General features: G+C 35.9%; 1 protein-coding gene across 8 annotated transcripts in view; it reads right to left on the bottom strand.

Annotated features, from left to right (window-relative positions):
- The window catches only part of CFAP20DC (CFAP20 domain containing), a 227,470-nt gene that overhangs the window by 65,575 nt on the left and 140,674 nt on the right, over positions 1 to 21,221 (bottom strand). For 7 of the 8 annotated variants that reach the window (XM_014868752.3, XM_070492613.1, XM_070492611.1 and 4 more), the window contains one exon: positions 18,910 to 19,244. In XM_014868752.3, the coding sequence (XP_014724238.3) occupies positions 18,910 to 19,244 (335 nt within the window). Of the gene's footprint in view, positions 1 to 9,592; positions 9,971 to 18,909; positions 19,245 to 21,221 lie in introns of all 8 variants that reach the window. The other variant, XM_044754526.2, reaches the window with a different exon arrangement.

Below are 21,221 nucleotides of genomic sequence, written 5' to 3'. Positions count from 1 at the left end.
CACCTGTCTTCTGAGTTCAGAGTATTTCCTTATTTTAACAATAAACTATAGACTAGAAGGAATCCAGTAAAACCAAATTGAACAGGTCTTATACTATATTCAAGGATATGCCTTCTACATGGGACAAGCATAGTAGCCATTCAATAAATGGTAGTTTAAAACATTATTTAAAGAACCAAGAGCAAAACAATTACTGAGACTGCTTATAGACAGGAAAATACCAGAAGTAAGCCAGGGGATGTTTCTGGAGTGGGAAGATGATAACTTTAAGTAAGTTTGAACTGTTTTAGAATGTAAAACAGTTTGGTTGTAATACAGTAAAGACAGATATACAAGTATCCGTCTTGTATGCATGCTGCTGTACATTACAATATTTCAAAGCTTCAAGTGGAAATAGAAGTTAAGTTGCCACACGATCACAGAATTCTTTTAGTGGCCTTTAATTGGGGAGGGTGGTCCAGTGTGGTGGAAGGTGGAAGGTGCACTGTCTTTTCCGGCCCAGACTCCTGGGTTTGACACTCTGCTTTGTCACTTAATAGATGTAAATAAGCTAAAGATCTGCTTCCTCATCTGTCAAACAGGAAGAAGGCAGGCCTCTCATGAGGGTGCAGATGGAGACTGGAGATAGAGTGTAGGGCACCTTCTAGAGAGCCTGGCACATGGCAAGTACCCCAAACCCTTAAAGTCACAAAGTTCTTAATCAAAGATCTTGATCTCAATGTGTTTAGGAGATACTGTCAGCCTAGCACTTCTTACATAAAGTAGGAAAATGGCAAGTATGATTTGGTCCTATTTAAAATTAAAAAACCCAAGGCATCAAAGAAGATTGATTTCTTCAATAAAAATTTGACTAATAGGATGCTAACCTTAGCATTAGAATATTGGAGAACTGACAGTGAAATGTTACAGTATGTTGGCTAAACAACCAACGTAATTTCATTGATTCATACTTATGAAAGTCTCTTAATTTTTGTCAAGTCTAACTATAATTTCTGAAATTTTTGAGAATTTGAAATTGCTCCTCTTCATTAGAGTAACTGGCATATTGTTTGCATACCTACCTGCTCAGAAATGGAGATATCAAAATGTCCTAATGATTTTTGCAGTTCCATATCTTCCCCAAATTTCGGACCACAATTCCATCTTAAATTATTTTAACTATTTATAGTCCAGATGGTTTTGTCTTGGTCAACAACCAAATTAGATACTAGATACAAAGAAAGGGAAAGGAACAAACCACTCTGTAGCATAACCAGGAGTTTAGACTGAAAAATATTCAAAAAGAAGGCACAGGGCTAGGAGCAAATTCCTGGGAAATTTCTATGCCTAATGCACATACTTTTACTAGTAGCACAAATGTATTTAATCATTAAATTCTGTAGCTTCAGAAATATCCTCAGCAGTACACTGACAGATAAAACTGAGATAACGACCTTGTTTTTTCAGAGGCAAGGAAAGAGTGCAGTTTTGACAAACATCAAATATCAGACTCTTTTCCAAAGGCTATTAATTGGCAGGAGTGTCCGAATTAACAATTGAAACATTCTTACCATGGCTAACACTATGGTTTATGAAATGCTACTAGTCCTGCCCAAATTCATTTCACTCCATCAATCATGAAGCTATACATCTACGATTTAGCTCTGGTAACACGGTAGGCACACAGAGGGTTGACTCTGGGGAATGACTGGAGAGACATCGTGTCTTGTTTCTAAATATTTTTCTCTCTTCAGTGTATCCTCGAGAAAATATCAATATGTTACCTGCCAGAAGTGACCCATTAATTCATCCTTATGTTATCCCTTGATTCAATTATAAACAGAAGACAAGAAGCACATACAGCTATCACATGTAAACAGTACCAATAATTAGTTTTTGAAATTTTCTTGAACTTGAAAAGGTTTGCTTTAGAATGCCAGGCATACAGGTTTACATTTCTAACTACTTAGAAATAGGTAGAAGAAAACATCCTATCAGATTATGGGCTAAGTGTTCTATATGCACTGTCTCATTTAATACTCCTAACAACCCTATGGAATAAGTATTATTATTTTCTCCAAATTTATAAATGAGGTAACCGAAGCTCAAAGCTGTTAAGGAATGTGTCCAAGGTGACATAGGTAAGAAGCAGCCAAGCCAGGACTCAAATCCAGGTCTGTCTGATTTGAGCTGGTGCTCTGAACTGTGGCGTCCACTCTTGACTTCTCAGTTTTGAAGAATGAAAATGCAGATAGACTTGACATAAAGCCCTGTTTGGGGAAGGCTCCGAGAGTGGCAAAGGGAAGGCTGTATATCAGGTGGCCCAGGGCAGCATGAGGCCAGTGGGCACATGCGGTGGTGGCTGCTGAGGGACGGAGAGTCACCCCCATGTGAGCCTGCATAGCTGGGCCAGGAAGACGGACATATGTGTAAGACACAGGGCAACCGGACCCTGAAACAGGTGTTTTGCAACAATGGAATACTGTTGTAGCTGAAGCAAGTCAGGGGTCAGAAAGACATTTATGAATTCTTCGAACAATGAGGTATTGTTGAAAGACAGCTGCAAATGGCATACTTGAGTGGCAAATTCAAAGAGAGACAGATGGCTTCCCTCTGAACAAAGAGTATTATATATCCTAGAAAATGTAGAACTTTATGTAACGGAACAATGCCTTTAAAACTCTAAAATAATTTCCAAATTCATTTTCCTCTAAGTTTGTAGGGCACAAATTGCAAAGAATAGTAAACTTTTATTACTTAAAAAAAATATGAGGACAGATACTCCCTACTCCAATATGGGCTCAAGTTCATCAGGGATTACCATGAAACTAACCTGTTTTCATTATCCAAAGGATATGGCTTGACAAATAAAAGAAAAACTTGCTCACGTTATACCACGGGCTAAAATATCTTTAAAAGTGTCCTCCATAAGTCAGTTTTGATTTTCAAAAATGGAAATGTGAAAATTAAACTCAAAAGTTATATATGATTCATTTTACAATTCTTTTCCTATAAAAAGTCATGTCTTCCTAAAGAGAATACCTGAAGTTGTAATTGGTAGCTTATTTTGTCTTTCTTATTGAAAATAACCATTCTTCAAAAAGCTTAAACTTTTTCTGGAACCACAAAGCCTGTTATATACATCTTTTTTGTTTGTTTGTTTAAAGATGTACATAATGACATTGGCAGGTTTAAAATGACTCATTCAAAATTGTTTGAATGCAGTTATACATGTGGAAAAGTTTAATTAGCAGCTATCTACATGGCTGGAATATTACCCAGAGGGTTGTACTCCTTTCTTAATTAAAAGTATTTTAATTTAATAATAGAGAACTCTATTAAAATATGAATAAAACACTGCAAGGAAGAAGTTTACTAAGCAGTTAGCAAATCAATTTCAGTAAGCGTTCCTTAAGATTTACTGGTGCTCGTCTATCTCAGGGGATTAGACAGACAGTTCTCCTGCCCTTCCTTTTGCAGGAACCTTTAATTTTTCTTTGTCGTAAAGTTGCTTCGTGTTGGCGCTTTGTGAGAACACAGGTTTTCAACGGGATGTCCACGAACAATTCCTGATTGCAGTACCTTGACGGCTAAGTTGATGGCTCAGATCTGCCTGCAGTCTTGCAAAGCCCAGTAAATGACATGATCATTCGCCTGGTGCTCAAGTCCCAAACCTGAGAGTCATCCCTACTTCCACCTGTTTCCTCCTCCCTGCCTCCTGCCAGTCCCATCTCTCAATGATTCCAGTAATCTGCCACTTCTCTTTGTCTCTGCTCTGACCTATCAGAGGGCAGCCTCAACTGCTCTCCCTGCTTCCCCCCTTGCTCTGTTGCATCTGTTCCTGACACAGCCAGAGGAAACTCTTTGAATGTAACTGTCATTGCCTTGCTTAAACCTTTCAAAGACTTGCCATTGCATTTGGAATAAAGGCCACCCTGCTCACCATAGCCTTCCTGACCTTACGTGATCTGGGCCCTGTTTATCTCTCTAACCTCAGCCTCTTCCACTTTCCCCTTGCCCCTATGTCCCAGATACACAGGCCTCCTTTATTCCTCAAAGATGCCCAGTTTAGGAGCTTTGTACCTACTGTTCCTGATGCCTAAAACATTATTCCCAGGTTCTCTGCATGGCTGGCTTCATCTCAAACTTTAGATCTCAGCTCAAATGTCACCTACTCAGTCAGATAACATTTAAAGTACCTACCATTACATTCAACTCTGCTACTCTATAGCATCACCCTGTTTTCTTCTTCCTATGCCTTTATTATAGTTTAGAATCATTTTATGTACTTGTTTGTTCATTGTGTGTATCTCCTAAAAGATATAAGGCCCCTGAGGAAAGAGGCCTCATCTGTCTTTGTCAGCGTATCTCTAGCACCTGGGAGAACACCTGGCCTGACAGGCACTCAACAGAAGAGGGGATGCTCTTACTTATCCAGAAGTAGAACCACAATAGCTGTATCCCATCAGTCCTTTATTTTAGAAACCCAGCTTAGGTGGTAGAAACCCCATACATGTCAGCACTCTACATATATGGACTATAATGCTAGCTGGCACAGGTTATTTCACATATGCATTTTATTAATGTTAGATGGACTTCTAGTCCCAGGATAATTCTCCAAATTTTCTTCTCACATCAAGTATACTTCCTATTAGTCATACTAGTAGAATCCTTCTAGGCCTGACTGAGCTGATCATGTCGGTGTTAGAATTCAATACTGGGGCCACACTAATCAAAGTATTAAATTTTAAATATCTTGAAAGAAAGAAAAGTTTTCCATTCAAATTAATCAATTTGTGGAGGCAATTAGGTAAGAAAAAAAAAAAAGACACCCAGATTGAAAAGGAAGTAGAACTATCTCTGTTAGCAATGATATGATCCTGTATATAAAAAATCCTAAGGAATTCACAAAAACACTATTAGAACTAATAAATGTTCAGCAAGGTGGCAAGATATAAAATCAATATAAAAATCTCCTGTATTTCTATACACTAGCAATGAACAAATCAAAAATGAAATTAAGAAAACAATTCTATTTGCAATAGCATCAAAAAGAATAATATACTTAGGAATAAATTTAACAAAAGAAGTGCAAAACTTGTATAACGAAAACTATAAAACATCGCTGAAAGAAATTAGAAACACAAGTAAATGGAAAGACATCTCATGGATCAGAAAGCTTAATGTTGTTAAGATGGCAATATTCCCCTAATTGATCCATAGATTCAACACAATCCCTATCAAAATCTTAGCTGCATTTTTGGCAGAAATTAACAAGTTGAACCTCAAATTTATATGGAAATTCAAGGGAGCCAGCATAGCAAAAACAATCAAAAAAAGGAAGAACAAAGTTGGAGGACTCACACTTCCTGATTTCAAAGCCTGCTACAAAACTATAGTAATCAAGACAGTGTGGTATGCATAAGGATAGACATATAGATAAACAGCATAGAATTGAGAGGCCAGAAATAAACCCTTAAATGTATGGTCAACTGATTTTCAAAAAGAGTGACAAGACAATTCAATGGGGAGAGAATAGTTTTTATTTTTTTGCTGAGTAAGATTAGTCCTGAGCTAACACCTGTTGCCAATCTTCTTCTTTTTTCACTTGAGGAAGATTAGCCCTGAGCTAATATCCATGACAACCTTCCTCTATTTTATATGTGGGTCACCACCACAGCATGGCTGATGAGTGGTGTAGGTCTGCGCCTGGGATCTGAACCTGCGAACCCAAGTTGCTGAAGCGGAGCATGCCAAACTTAACTGCTAGGCTACAAGAACAGTCTTTCAACCAATGGTGCTGGCACAATTGAATATCCACATGCAAAAAATGTAGTTGAACCCCTACTTCCCACTATATACAAAAATTAACTCAAAATGAATCATAGGACTAAATTTAAGGGGCAAAACTATAAAACTCCTAGAAGAAAATGTAAGAGTAAATCTTTGTGACTTAGATTAGGCAATACTTTCTTAGATATAATGTCAAATGCACAAGCAGCATAAAAAAATAGATAAACTGGACTTCATCAAATTAAAAGCTCTTGTGCTTCGAAAGACACCATCAAGAAATGGACAGACAACTTACAGAATGGGAGAAGATATCTGAATATCATATATCTGGCAAGGAACTTGTATCCAAACTCTGAGAAATGAACAATAAAAAGACAAAGAATCCAATTAAAAATAGGCAAAAGATTTGAATAGGCGTTTTTCCAAAGGAGATATACAAATGGCTAATAAGCACATGAAAAGATGCTCAACATCTTTAGTCATTAGGGAAATGCAAACCAAAACCACAGTAAAACACCACTTCACACACACTAGGATGGCTTAAATAAAAAAGGCAGACAATGAGAAGTGTTTACTAGGATGTGGAGAAATTGCCTCCTCCCCTATATTGTTGGTAGGAATGTAAAATGGTACAGCCACTTTGGAAAACAGTTTGGGAATTTCTCAAGAGTTAAATATTAAAGTTCCATATGACTCAGCAATGCCACTCTAAGGTATATGGTCATGTGTCACTTAATGAAGGGGATATACTCTGAGAAATGCATCATTAGGAGATTTCGTCATTGTGTGAAGATCATAGAGTGTACTTACACAAATCTAGATGGTATAGCCTACTACACACCTAGGCTATATGGTACTAATCTTATGAGACCACCAACGTATATGAGGTCGATCATTGACAAAAATGTTATGTGGTACATGACTGTATACCCAAGAGGACTGAAAAGATATGTCCACACAAAAACTTGCACATGAATGTTCATAGCAGCATCACTCGTAATAGCCAAAAAGTGGAAAAGCCAAATATCAACTGATAAATGAATAAACAAACATGGCATACCCATAAAATGGATTATTATTCAGGCATAAAAAGGAATGAAATGCTACAACAGAGATGGAACTTGTAAACATTATGCTAAGTGAAAGAAGTAAGACACAAAAGGCTACATATTGTTTGAGTCCATTTAAATGAAATATCCAGAATAGGCTAATCCATAGAGACAAAAAGTAGGTTAGTGGTTGCCATAAGTTTGGGGGGAGGGGAGAATGGGGAGTGATTTAACGGGTATGGAGTTTCTTTTGGAGTGATGAAAATGATCTAAAATTAGATAGTGGTGATGGTTGCACAAGTCTGTGATTACACTAAAAAAGGCTGAATTCTATATTGTGTGAATTAAATATTGGTAAAGTCATTATGAAAAATAGTCACTCTTATGGGTTTCTGGGATCTGGGAAAAAATCTGTTTGTGGAATTAGTAGGCGCACAACACTTTTGAGGAAACTTGTTTTCACATCTTCTTAAGCTACAAATATCAAGTGGAGAGAATGTTGATTATTAGAACCCTTTCACTATGACCATGAATCTCCTTTCTAAATGATGTCTCTGAAGAACACTCCATTCCCACTGTAAACTCACTTTGAAATGGGGCAGACTGCCTACGCCTTCAATAATTTTATACCATATTAAACTGAGATGATCACATTCACAAATATGAGCCATGGATTATAGCGATCACGTGTGTTGTTAGAGATCAAATTTTATTGCTTTGAATTTTGACACTGAGGTCACACCTCTCTGCACCCCTGGGAAGCAATGCCCTTGTGCCCTTATCCCCTCGCCAAGGATAAAGCTCATTCCCCCTTTCAGCCCTTTGAAGCGACTGCTCTGTCAGTCTCTTTAGCTGTAAAATGGAACAGTAGTAACTCAGAGGGATCCTGTGCAGCAGAGACACACGCCAGGCTTTGATTTTGTAATCTGCAGTGAGCAGCTATAAAAAGGGTCCCTGAAATAACCCAAATGGTTTCTGGGAACTGTCTTATCCTAAAAGCCTCTTCAATGAAGAGGACGGGTGAGGGAAAGTCTCCTGCTGTCTCTCCAAACTTTGATCCCCTCCCTCCTTTCATTATCCCCTGGTTTTACCAGAAAGCACTATTTTTCAGGGATTGTACTTTGCTGAGTGGCTAGGTTCTTAAGGTCCACTTGTGCCTGAAGTTCCCAAGCTGATTTTCATGTTCTGGTTTTATTTCTACAGAAAGATAAAAGGATGGAAAAGAAATAGTTTTTTGGATCTATAGGAGGACAGATTTTACCTAACAGAAGCTGGTGGCAGAGAAGTTAGGGGGAAAATGAAGTGGCATGCTTCTCACAGACTTGCTCTGGTTCTGTTTTTGGCTGCCCAGTATTGGCTGCAGTCAAGTGAAGCAGGGCTGTAGAATAAATCTGTAAGGTTAGTTTACTAGTTGTATTCCAATTATTTGCACAACCAAAGAAAAAATCACAGTTAGCTGGAATAAGAACATTTGTTTCAGAAATATTTTCAAAAGTGGAAAATAAGCAAAAATACTACAGATCACTCTCATCCTAAATCACCACAAAACAAACCCATTTTCACCAGGTTAAGTGATTTACTGGTTTTTATGTACAGGCATACACCCACGCACACACACAAGCATGAGAAATAGAAAGAGGAAAGCACTGCTTTATCTTTGGGTGTTTCTGGATGAGAGGCCACTGCTTTGATAAGACTTAGTACATGTTTATGCAGCACAGCATGGAGCACACAGGCAGCAGTTCTAGACTCAAGACAACCTAGGTTCAAGTTGTGACTCCCCAGCTAACTAGCTGCTGTTCTTGAACAAACTGCATATCCATTCTGAACTTCAGTTTCCTCATCTGAAAAATGGGGATAACGATAGTCTCTACCTCTCAGGGTCATTGTGAGGACTGAGTGAAATATTTTATGGAAAAAGACTTGGCATAGTAACTGGCACATGGCAAATGTTTAAGAAATATTAGTTATTTCTATTCTGTTGATGATGATGTGTATGTCTATTATCTGTTCTAGATAACAATCCACTCTAAAGTACTTAGAACATAATTGAACCAAAGCTTTACATTGTAACACACACAGAATACTTAGGACACAAAAAGTAAAGAAAATCTTTAATCTTCTAAAAAAAATGGAATATAAGTGTCATTTGTTCTGCGTAGCTTCATTTGTTCTCTAGTTTCTAAGTACAGCTATGGGGGAATTGAAGGAAGAAAAGTACTAACACAGGAAGGAAAAAAATCAATCTGATGGACATGAATATAGCCACCAAGTAAGCCTAGGGATTGACTCAATGACACTGCTTTACTGTTAACCTTCACTCATCTCATTCATTATTTGGGGAATTGCTGCAAAGAGACCAGAAACTGAATAGAATAATGATGTTTTTATGGCTCCTAATGTAGATTGTTATTGAAAATCTGTCAATTTTACTGGCAAGCCTTTGGCTCAAAAATAAGATCTTCATTTATAATTTGCAGGCAGTGATAACTAAAATTATGAGAAGTAACCGGGAAATAAAAAATAACTATTATGATAATTATCTTTCTCATTAAAAACATGAGGCATTCTATTATCGTTGGGATGTGCAATATACTCTTTTAACAGCTGCTGTTACTGAGCTAAAATACATGTGAATAGGAAAGAAAATCCATTACTGATCACCCAAATGATGAAAAATAGATATTCCTGAAAATGTGTGCGCAGTGGAACAGAACAGAACACAGCAGGAAGTACTGCCTGCATATGCAAACCAGAGTAGAACCACTTACAGATGCTTCAGGAATCCGTTTTAACTTTTCCCCTAAGATTTCCTTTAGGGAGGTTTTGTTTGTTGAAGCTGGCACTTGTTGGGCTGGTGGGTCCTTTGCTTTGATAATGGGAGCTGGAGTTTTCCGAGAGGATTCACTCCTTCTTCCAGTGGGAGAAAGGCACGGTGTAGGCACCAAACTCTTTTGAAAGTCGTTTCTATCTATCTGCTTTGCCAAGGAAGTCTGGCTTTCTGACGCTCCTGCTTCTGGGGAGGCACTTTTTAGATAGCCTTTACTTGTCCACCTTGCAGCCTTCCTCAGCACGCTCTCTAACGTTAACTGAGTTAACCCTGAAGGACTAGTTGTTGGGCTCGAAGAACCCTGCACACTGTGGTGACCCTACATAGGGGAACAAAGTGAAAATAATTTTGAGCCAAAACTTTTGGTAATAAGTAATTGAGTACAATTTCTTAATAAGTTCATATATTTTCTGAATAAAGCAAAAAGTATATATATATATAAATATATTATGGATACATATATTTTACTTTATTCTGCAATAAAAATATGAGAAACTAAAACCAGCAATGCAAATTGGTATAAATCATTTGCTAAGATGCCCTGTTATGCGGTATCTGGTCAGGGTAAGGCATATTTTTTACCTCTGAGTAACAAGAGAACATTTAAAAAATGCTTATATATATTCATTCCAAAGAATGTCTAAAAGAAGAGGATCCTAAGAAGTTACCTAAAACATCTAAGAATTGTATACTCTGACTTCCTAATAAGCTAACTTCACGGGAAGAGAAAGAATTAGAATTTATGGTATTTAGCTTATTTAAGCAGGGAAATGCTACTCTAGAAACAAGAGGGTGTATCAAAGTATTTTTGCCTTATATTATTGTAGGGCAGTTTTTTTGTTCAAGAGTGACAGACAATAGAATATGTTTTGCGAAATATTTTTCGTACATAAAATTTCAATTATAGAAAGTATTTTTTTTTACCAGATATGAAAGTCATTAAGTACAATTATTTGAAAAGCTGAAAGTGAAAACTAGAAGCATTTTACAAGTGTGTAGTTCTGGGATTATCCCTAGGAAAGCAAAAGTTTAAATTTTTAATATCTGAGAAAGAAGAAATTGCAAACATAAAATCAATGGCCATGAAAGTAAACAGTGGAAATGAGAAATATAGCACTATTTCAGTTGGTAGATTTTTCTGCTATTGAATAATAAATTTAAAGAAAAAAACTAATGTGATCATTGCTTATACTTGCCATGGTAAATTTTCCCAATTTGACTCACCTATTTAAATATATAATAAATAAATGGATGTTAAAATGGTGAACTTAGAACAGAAAAAAATCCAATAAAAGCAGAGTACATTTTAAAGACATTATTTGATGTCTGACAATGTATATCTTACATTCAGTGGCAGTAAGCTATTCCCCGACCCTTCCATTTATAGTCCCACAGAACCAAACATCCAGTTGTTTCCAAAGTTTGGCATTTTTAAACAAAATAACTGAGTGACTGACTAAACTGTCCAGTTTCTTCCTGAATGTTTGGTCATCATACACACCCAACACACTGACCACTATCTAGGGTGAAATTTCCCTTTCAGTAGACGTGAAGTATGTGTAAAGGTGAGAGAGCCTGCTCTAGGCTGGGCGCAGGACAAGAGAGGAATTTATCAAACCTTTTAAGTAGAAGGGACCTATCTGTCTGGGTGTCTTTCATTGTTCTGCCTCTCATCCTTTCTTCTTCATCATACCTAGGGTTAGGCATTGCTCTAGGTACTGCAGATGCGGTAATAGACCAGAACATAATGCCTGCCAGCCTGGGACTTTACCCTGAAGGCAGTAAGGAGTCATTGAGTGATTTGACTCATGGGAATGCCACAATGGCACAGAATAGAAGGCATGGGTGTGAGTTTGTATGGAGAGTTTGTAGGGTATGTGGAGTGTTTCTGGAGATAGTAGAAAGGGAGGCCAATTAGAAGCCTACTAGATTATTATTAGAAATGCTGAAATGGCTGTGTTAAGGCAATGGTGGTGATGACAGAGAGGCCGGGCTGAGTTGAGAGTTCTGTGGAAGGCAGAGTACGTTGTACTTAGTGACCCTGGAAAGCTCCTACATGGAGTCTGAGGGCCCCAATCCCGTCATGTTATGATTTTTCCTTCTTGTGGGAAGTAGTTGGGATTAGCAGACAACTGGGCTCTCAAGAAATGTACACTCAGGTCTTAGAACCTCTCCGAAGTTCTAACTCGCCTAATTATAGTAAAGAATGAGAACTGTGAAGTGTTTAAGGATCTTTTATCAACATTTCTTCTTGGTACTCATTCTCAGCCTAAATTTTCTTTGTCTATGCTGGCTTGATTTCTGATACATATATTTCTTTATAAATGAAAAATTAATGAAATTTCTTTTTCAGAGTCCCAGGTAGGATAAAGAAAAGATGGTGATTGGGTGTCAATCCATAGGCCCTTACTTTATTTCCAACTGAAAAAATAAGAAGGGTGAGACTATTTCTGCTCTTGTAACAGTTTGGCATGGTCTCAGCGGCAGGCACTGGGCAATTTTCTTTGCTGTACACCACTTACTGAGTGCATTTGTCCCTCACCACCCTTCTGGGAACCCTGAGGATGAGCATATTGTTGAAGAAACCTGCCTACGGGCAGAAAACTGGAAAGAGTGCCAGAGATCTAAAAAATGCCGGTGTTCTAAATTACTAGAGAATGGAGTGGTGACTGTTGCAATTTTGGTTTCGTAGAGACAAAAAAAGAATAAAAGTTTAGTCTTGTCTAGAGAAGGTAAACAGAGAATAGAGCAAACATCCCCCACGTCTTAGTTCTAAGAAGGTACTGGTGGAACTAGGATGGATTTCTTTTTAATTCAGTCTGGCTGCTAGACAGTGCTCTTTTTCTCCAGCTTTTTTTTTTTTTAATTCCAATTTTCTTTCCTATTATTGTTATATACAAGTGACAGTGGGATTTCTGTGACCAAAAGACTCTCTACTCATTCATTTCCATCACATTTTCAAAATAAAAACCAAAAATGTGTACTGTGGATTTAAAACAGATTAGCCCTAAAAATAGATTTAAGTCGAAAAGGTATAATTTGATTCTTTAGGCCAGAGTCTCTGGATCACTTTGGGATTACATTTTGTATATGACATAGGCAGAAATTTAGAAGCTTTTGCAATAAACATTAATTCAATAAATATTTATGAAGCTCCTGCTATGTGTAAGGCATTTTCTAGGCATTACATAAGATACACAGGTAAGAACAAAGTGGACATTGCCCTCAAGAGGCATAAAGGCATAAAGGAGAGAGATAGATACTTGCAAGAGTAATAATTTCATAAGGTAGAAGGTAGCAAATGTCATTTAAAAAGTTTCAGATGTGCTATTATGAGAACTGAGGAACGCACAGAAAGCCAGATGTTTGTTATAGCATTTAAAATCACTAAAAATCAATCCATTTGACAGGAAGTCTATTTTTTCCACCTGTGGGTGGGTCAGAGTACAGCCTTTTCTTCCTTCTAGTAGTTTACAAAGGCGTAAAATATTCCTTTTTGCTTGGCATGAGTAGTGATTATATATACACAAATATTCATGAGTATGTATATGGACATTCATCTCACATTTTTCCTAAGATATACTCTGTTTTGGAGATGGGCTGAGAAGTAAACAGATTTAGTTATGTTCCCTGGTGAGCATTCTCTTGGTTGAATCGCATTTCCAAGGAAATAAATTTCTATGCTATTTTAAATACTATATGGAAAGGACAAGTAACTGGAAAGCCGCACAGGGCACAAAAGGCTTGCTTACCTTGGCTGTCCCAGAACCACTAATTCTGGTTTATCCCAGATTCTGAAAGGTGGATTAGGATAAATGAGAAAGGCAAGATGATATATTAATATTTTGACTTAAGTTGGGTCAGTTTCTCTTTTAGAGAGGAAATAAATGGAGAATAAAAAATAGTATAGTATTTATTATGAGTGGTGCGTTGGTAAAACCCTAGTCCTTTCTTTAGTAATGGTTTTCCTTCACTAAAATAAATGATATAGGTATAGATGATGTTTATTGATCTCACATATGTAACTCATTTAGGTTCACCATGCTTTTGGATTAATTTTTTTCTATATAACATATACATTTCTTATATGCATAAGAAGTTAGCTTACAAAGATCTGATTGAAAAATAACCACTTTTTTCCCTTTGGTTTATGATTTAGCTACTGAAAACCTGTACAGCAATTCGATATAATTTGTCAGAGTAGTAAAGAAATTGTCATGCCATTTTCACATTCCAATAATCTGTTCATCTGTTTCTCAGAAGAACAAATACAAAATGCTTTTGATTTAACTTAATATATTTTTTTAAAGTCTCAAATCTCTTGAACCGTTTGTCTTCTCGGCTCAGAAACATTTGTTTGTTAAATATTCAATCACGCCCCAGTGCCAGGAACATCAATAGAGTTTGCCTGATTAACTGTAGCACAGCATATGTACGCTGAAGATGAGAATGATTTCCCCAAGGAACCAGCACTTCCTCTGTTGAACTACATTCTTAAAAGGACATGCAGATGGGCATTTGGACAATAATTTCTGGATGTGCAAAATGGATTGCTCTTGCTGAGTTATAATTTTAAAAAGATAATTTTAATGACTCTTGAGGGCCACCTACTTGGAGCAGATGGGACCCAAGCTCTTTGTTATCACAACTTTAATGTTGAGTGAGTCAGGAGAGAATTCTTTTTTAGCCTTTGTAAAAGTGAATGAACATATTTATTAATATTTCAATTTATTTTTTAATTCAGTCCACTGTGAAAAATGTCTTATATAACATTCTTAAAAGTTCTGTAACAAAACACATCTGCTTTATGCCAAACACACTTTTGATGGCAGTTTTGAATTTGTGATCGAGATCGAGTCAGCAGGAGTTTTTACTTTTGCCCAATATTTTAGTGACTAAATGTGTGAACTAACAGCACCTTTTAGCTGGACAACAACACTAGCAGACAATAGGGATGATGTAGGTATATACTTCTGTTGTCAACTCAAGAGCACAGTTATTTGGACAAACATAGCTAAAGACATTAGTCATAACAGAATAAAAAAATAATTTCTTCTTTGATAATAACAAGATTGACCATTCAAATGTATCTTAAATGTCTTTACTAACAATCATCACCAAGAAGTATTTCTTCTTCTACTTCTTCAATTTTATAAGCAACCATTGAAGTAAACAGTTCTCTCTAACCTGCAGCATACTTGATATTAAAAGCGGTTGGGCAAATTATTTTTGTAAGCATTTTTACCGGGAGCCAATGATGTTTCAGAGACGAATCACAGTAGAAGTTACAGGGACTGTGTGGGATGGGCAAGCATCGTCAGGTGAATATTTGGGGAAAATGAGGCTCCTTTAATTGTTCAAGACAAAAACATTTTTCTATAAATTAGACTTCATGTCCTTTTAAATGATAACAGTTTAAAGATTTCTTGTGAAAACTCCTATCCACAACCAAATATTTACCTGCAAGATGTTTATCTTTTAGCAAAAGTGGAAGAATGTTATTCTAAGCAGGCAAGAATTTTATAAGTTTCTTTAACTGCCTATAACAATGAAGAGCCAAGTCACAAGAACTAAGGGGCCTGTGACTTTTCCAGAGAACAGACTTCAAAAGATAATAATAAAGATACGTAGTGTGAACAGCTTAAACGAATTACTCACACAAAATAAATACTAAATTTGCCTGGAAGGTTTAGAGAGTAAGTTATGTTGTAATTCATAACATATAGGAATAAAAATGCAAAGCAATATATTCAAAATAGAGTCCTTACATTTTTTTCTCAACACACAACTTGACATTTAAAAGTTTTTCAATGCTACACATAAGCAGAAGGAGCCTTATGTGAAATAAATACCTTTCTGTCGTGTGTTTGTAAGTGTGTGTGAGAAAGTAATTCAAAATCATTAGTCAAGTATGTAGGGGTGAGTGGCTTATGGTGTAACCCAGAAATATATGCCATCAGGAAAAAAATGAAATGAAATAGCTTAACTATTATGTGCTAAAAACCACCTTGAAAGCCACAATATCAGGAAAGCTGAGAGAAAGTACTAAAATGGTCATTTTAATTTGTTGTTTGTAAATTTGTCCCCGATAAACCTCCACAGAGTTAGATAGAGAGAAGATCTGGAAGTTTCCTAACTAATTTGAACACTACAGGTAGTCAGTCCACATAGTTCATGTCAAAATATGCATAATTTTTGGCTCAAATGTTCCAATTTGGACTGTTATACAAGACAAATTACCTGGCCTTGTAAATATCTACTTTAGTATGTGATACACAGCCAGAGTTTGGGAGAAAAATGACAGCATTTCTAGATGAAAAATAAATTAGGGGAGTAATAAAATATTAATATAAAGCTAACTATTTCAAGTTGCAAACTAGGTGTATATACTTGAAGCCATGTTGAGAACAATGGCATAAAATACAAAATAGAGATTATAATAGTAACATGCTCTTTTTCCTTTCAAATGTTGCAACAGTGTGAAAGCCACTCTGTTTTAATAGCTTTCCTAAAATAATTCATTTTAATGGTAGTCTTGATTTTGCAGCTCACCACAAAAATATTTCCATTGTGCGCTTTTCAAAGAAGAACAACTTCAAAATTAATTGAGTATCAGGAATATTAGTATATATGGCTACCTAGGGAATAAAATACATAGTAAAGCAAAGATAAAGATAAGAGCATATGCAAAAAAAAATCATACTTTTGAGGCTCTTACATTAATTAAGATCTCAGATGTGAATTAATTATTAGGAACTTAAATTACAAAGACAATGTATCACTGAAAGCTTATTTTAATTAGACTTTACCATTGTATGTGTACTTTTCCTTTAACTATGATGATAACATGATTTGATTTTGCCTAGTTTAAGTCCTGAACACATCTAATTTCCCTTTTAAAAATACTCAATGGTCTAACACCAAATAAAGTCTTTTAACTACAAGTTATAAACTTCAAGCATAACAAGTAATGCAATTATTACTCATTCATCTACCATTATTTACAACATGACATTATGTTTTCCTTAAGTATAAATGTTACTCTAAGGATATAATATTCTAAAAGAATGCAAGTAATAATAAGGATGCCTAAAACAACTAAAGAGATTTTTCTTCAAAGCATATATGTAAATAAACATTTTAAATATGTAATCCAATTTCCCATTGGTTTATACAAATAATAAACAGGAGAAGTAATCCTACAGGAAAAGAACTTACAAAATACCCCCAAACAAACCAATTTGATAAAGGATCATTACAAATTCTAGAACTTGTTTAGTCTGACTTTTTTGTCGGTCATATTTTTGTATTTTAGTTTGTATCTTGTTTTTGCCTCTAACAGCAACCCCCAAAGTTTGCATAATATGGCTAGGTTTCTGTCCCTCTTTCTGGCTGCCATTCTTAGCAGGCTCCAACTACATGTGGGCCAGGGCAGGTATTTGCAATGAGATGGTCCCACTACAGACTCCAGCCATATGCTACTAGTCATTGTGATGGTCACGGAACAGGGGTGACCAGATAGCTATGCCAGTCAGAGCTTGGGAAATGCATCATAAATTTATTTTCAACTTCACGTAGTTGGCAATAAGTATATGTCTGCATAATACACGTTGAAGGATGCCAGAAGTAGAGTAGCAAAAGAAAGTACATAAAATAACAAATTAAAATATTCACAAGTAGTATTCATCATTTTCCCATGAAGCTTTATTGCTTCTTCTCAAAGCTGATCTTTCATATAGATGGATGAGGTAAGTCCCTCACGTGGTGTCATTTAAAGGGCAGTTTCCCCATAATACTTCCCTCAAAGTTTTTCAGAGAACTACCATTTTGCACCTGCCATGAAATTTCCATCATTACAGTAATTCTTTTGGGTTAGGTAAGAAGGATGGTGCTGTGAATATGGGAAGGGGATGGGTCTATCCCATTATTCAAGTGCTATGAATTAATTTGTCAGATTAGCCAACTAATACTGTAGAGAAATTGATGACTGGGATGGAGGCAAGACCAGATGCTGAAGACAGATGTCCATTTTACAGTTTTTACAGCTTAATGTTATTGAGGGTAAACGGGACAAAGACGTCCACAGCAACATTTAAAATGCTGGCATCAAATGTACTATTTATGCAATAAAAGGTTTGTAGTAGGTTTATGTTTGGCATGACTAATTGCTTCATCACACTCAGAAGCAAGGAAATTATGGAAGAAGGATCTCCCCATGCACTTTGCTAGAGAAACTCATTAAAAGTTGCAAAAAACCATAATTACTGCCTGAACAATCTCACCATATTCTCGACTGGCTCTGAAGTTAGAAGCTATGGACTTAATCTACATCCCACTGTCCAAAGGGGGATTCTTGATCAGTTATAGTTATTAAAAAATATTTACTTGTAAGCATACACAAAAAGTTTTTCTAATTATTTCTATAACTTCTACATAGAAATGATTTCTATAATTTTACTAAGCCATAACTTGACTGTAAATCTGCTTTTAAAATAAGTTTTTGTAGAAAATAAAATGCCCATCATTAAAGAATAAAGCTAAAGAAATTTCACAAACTCATTTCATATGAGGAAAAAAGAGTTATCATAATGTATTAAGTTTTAAACAAATGTTTCAGAACTATATTCAGTTTGACTTTTAATAAGCTTTTAAAAACTTTTTATGAATTTACTAATTTATAAGATATATTAGTAGTCTAAATCATTGCAAACAGAAAACCTCCTGTAAGGCAAGTCCCAGCACTAATCCATGATTCATTATCTAAACTTTAATTGGCACAACTCTTGAAATTCTGGGACCATATGGAAAATAATGAGTCCTAATAGGTCTAAGGTGAAAAGATGGCAGGGGAGCAAGGAAGCCAGAAAACCGTCAATTCAGAATGCTTAGCAACTGCTACACTATTTCCCCAGAGACCTAGAACAATGTGTTCTCAATGTTTTACTGGTCTTGCTATCGTACAACTAAACTGCATATTACTTCTCATTCTGTGAGACAAAGATTAAAATGAAAAAACAAAAACAAACCAAAAACTAGTTTCCGTAATTAAAAATGAAATTGGCTGACTGTTAATAAAAAAAAGGCAGCGATTTAGAGTTACCATAACAACCTGAGGCAACTGTTGACTGACATTGCAATCTGCTGCATTTTTATAAATAGCAGTTGATTTCCCCTCTTTCATTTCAACTAGGTTTAGTGCTTACTGATGCTAATGGAACAATTGTGCTTTAAAACGACTTCACTCATCAAGCAGTGTACCTCTTCGCTGCTATCACCGCCATAAAAATCCTCTTCCAACTGGGTGTCACTCCTTGTTACACTGGCATCCTCTTTCAGATCCAAAATAAACGAGCACCCTTCTGGGGACATATTCTGAGTCTTTCCATGAGGTGCTGATCGTGGTCTTGATGAAAAAGTGAAAATGTCCTTTGGAATAATCTGGATTTCCGCTGCTTGTTGGTCATGTTCACTTTCCTTGCTAGCTTCTCGCCACAGGTGTGAAGTCTGGCAGGAGTCATCATCCAGAAGTAAACATTGTCTGCTGTATGCCAAATGGGCAATGTGATCATCATTTTCAGGAAATATCCACTCATCTGATATGTGGAAAAGACGATAAAAATTAGATTAGTGTTCCATAAGTATTATTGCAGGCAGGTAGTTAGATTAAAATTTCTTGCTGTTGAAACAGGGATTTATCAAATAATGCAAAAGCTAAGGAAGGTAATTTATCCACCACCTTGTACCCTGCTAAACATTTAAGCCATAGACCAGTGCCTGTAGCTGTGGGCAACTCATTTGCTCTTCCTCTCCAATGGAGTTGAAACACTGGCCAGGAAATTTTTGAGTCTGAAATAATTATCACTTATCTTGCAGCAAGTTCTTTATAGCACAGCCTCATTAATTTGATACTCAAGAGGGGAAAAATCTTCCAAATTTAAAAGGGTTTGAGTTATTAGTATCTTCTTTTAACAGAGGACAGGAGGAGGACAGAATGCTTAACAAATACTGGACAAGCTTCTCTAAACAAAATATCTGGGCATTTTTCGGATTATAAATCATAGAGGAATGGAAACCATGAAAAGGCTACAGTCTTTTTCTCTCCATTTTACTGACTGAAACAGGACAATTCACAGACTAAACTGAGTAGGCTTTTCAAGTAAAAGTGAATCCACAGAAATATTTGTTAATGTGACTGGTGAATTCTACTGGTGAAAAAGACCTCTACCTTAATTTTAGGAGAGAATGTTTCAATATGAAAATTTTTTTGCATTATTTATTTTCTTTAAAAATACTGTCTACTCCCATTGAGATACAATTTTATCAAAACTTTTGAAAATTTTAATCTTTTATTCAACATTGAGATAGATAACTCTATGATCCAGGCAAACTGGAAAGGACAAATCTTGATAATGAATATCATTAAAAGCATGCTTACTTTCTTCTTTAGAACGAAAGCAGGAAAAAGTTGAATATTTTCTCAACTTAGTCTATTTTTCTTGAAATTTACTTTTTTGCTGCATTATGTCAATGGAGAAAATCTTACAAGAATCTGTGTTCTGCAGAACCACAATGTAGACGTGTTAATTTTGCCCCTGACTCTTGAATCCTATTATATATTACTTTACAAGAAAAGTAACCGTGAGATATCTGAGATTTGCCAACTTGAAACTCTAAAGCCCATAATGCAAAAGCACAAGCAACAAACAAAAAGGCCTTTAATAAAGATAACATTGATGACACAAATAAAATTGTATTCATCACAATTGTATTCATCTGTTTTTTAACCTAAGACTATCATTATATAATACAACTTGCCTATAAAAAGGCAATAAATGTACGTTTCTTAGAGAAAATCTATTAGGGACAAGGCTTTCACATTTCCAGGGACAGAGTCTGTAGATAAACGGCCAATGGCAGACTGAATCGACTTCATCTGACCAACTTCATAGAGGATGTGGAGGGTCCTGAGTCAGTACAGCTGTAGGCAGGTGAAATGAATAGATTCACTGGACTGTCCTCTTTCAGACAGCATCCTTTTGCATGGTGCTAAGCACATAACAAGTGTTCTATAAACACAGTAGGTACTTTAATAAATGTTGAAAAAGGTCACAAAAACCAATATGTTGCATTATGTACATGGATATGTAAAGAAAATTGGAGGAAAAGATACTGGGAATCTTCATCATGCAATTAAACAAAGTGTACGACCTATTGCCAAACATATTATTAACTGTCAAAAAGTCAAAGGAGTGTTTTTACACCAAATGAGCTCTAATTATCTCACTACCACATGCTTTTTTGGAATCTGTAGTTTTACCTCAAGTATTTCCATATCAATTGTAATGAACAATTTGGTGTGTTTTCTCAGGAAAATATGTAAATTACTGTGTAATCACAATATTGCAGCAAACAAGATAAATGCAAGAATGATCACCTAAACATCTAATTAGTTTTTCTACATAGTCAGATTTATGCTAGAGACACTAATTGCACCTAACATTTTAATGAAGGTTTCAACATTGAATAATAAGACTGACAAACTACAAACAATTTTCATTTATTTTCCTTTT

Source organism: Equus asinus, chromosome 21 (assembly GCF_041296235.1).
Source record: "Equus asinus isolate D_3611 breed Donkey chromosome 21, EquAss-T2T_v2, whole genome shotgun sequence".
NCBI lineage: Eukaryota > Metazoa > Chordata > Mammalia > Perissodactyla > Equidae > Equus > Equus asinus.
The sequence above is the reverse complement of the archived record's forward strand: the minus strand, read 5'-3'. Positions and strand labels throughout refer to the sequence as shown.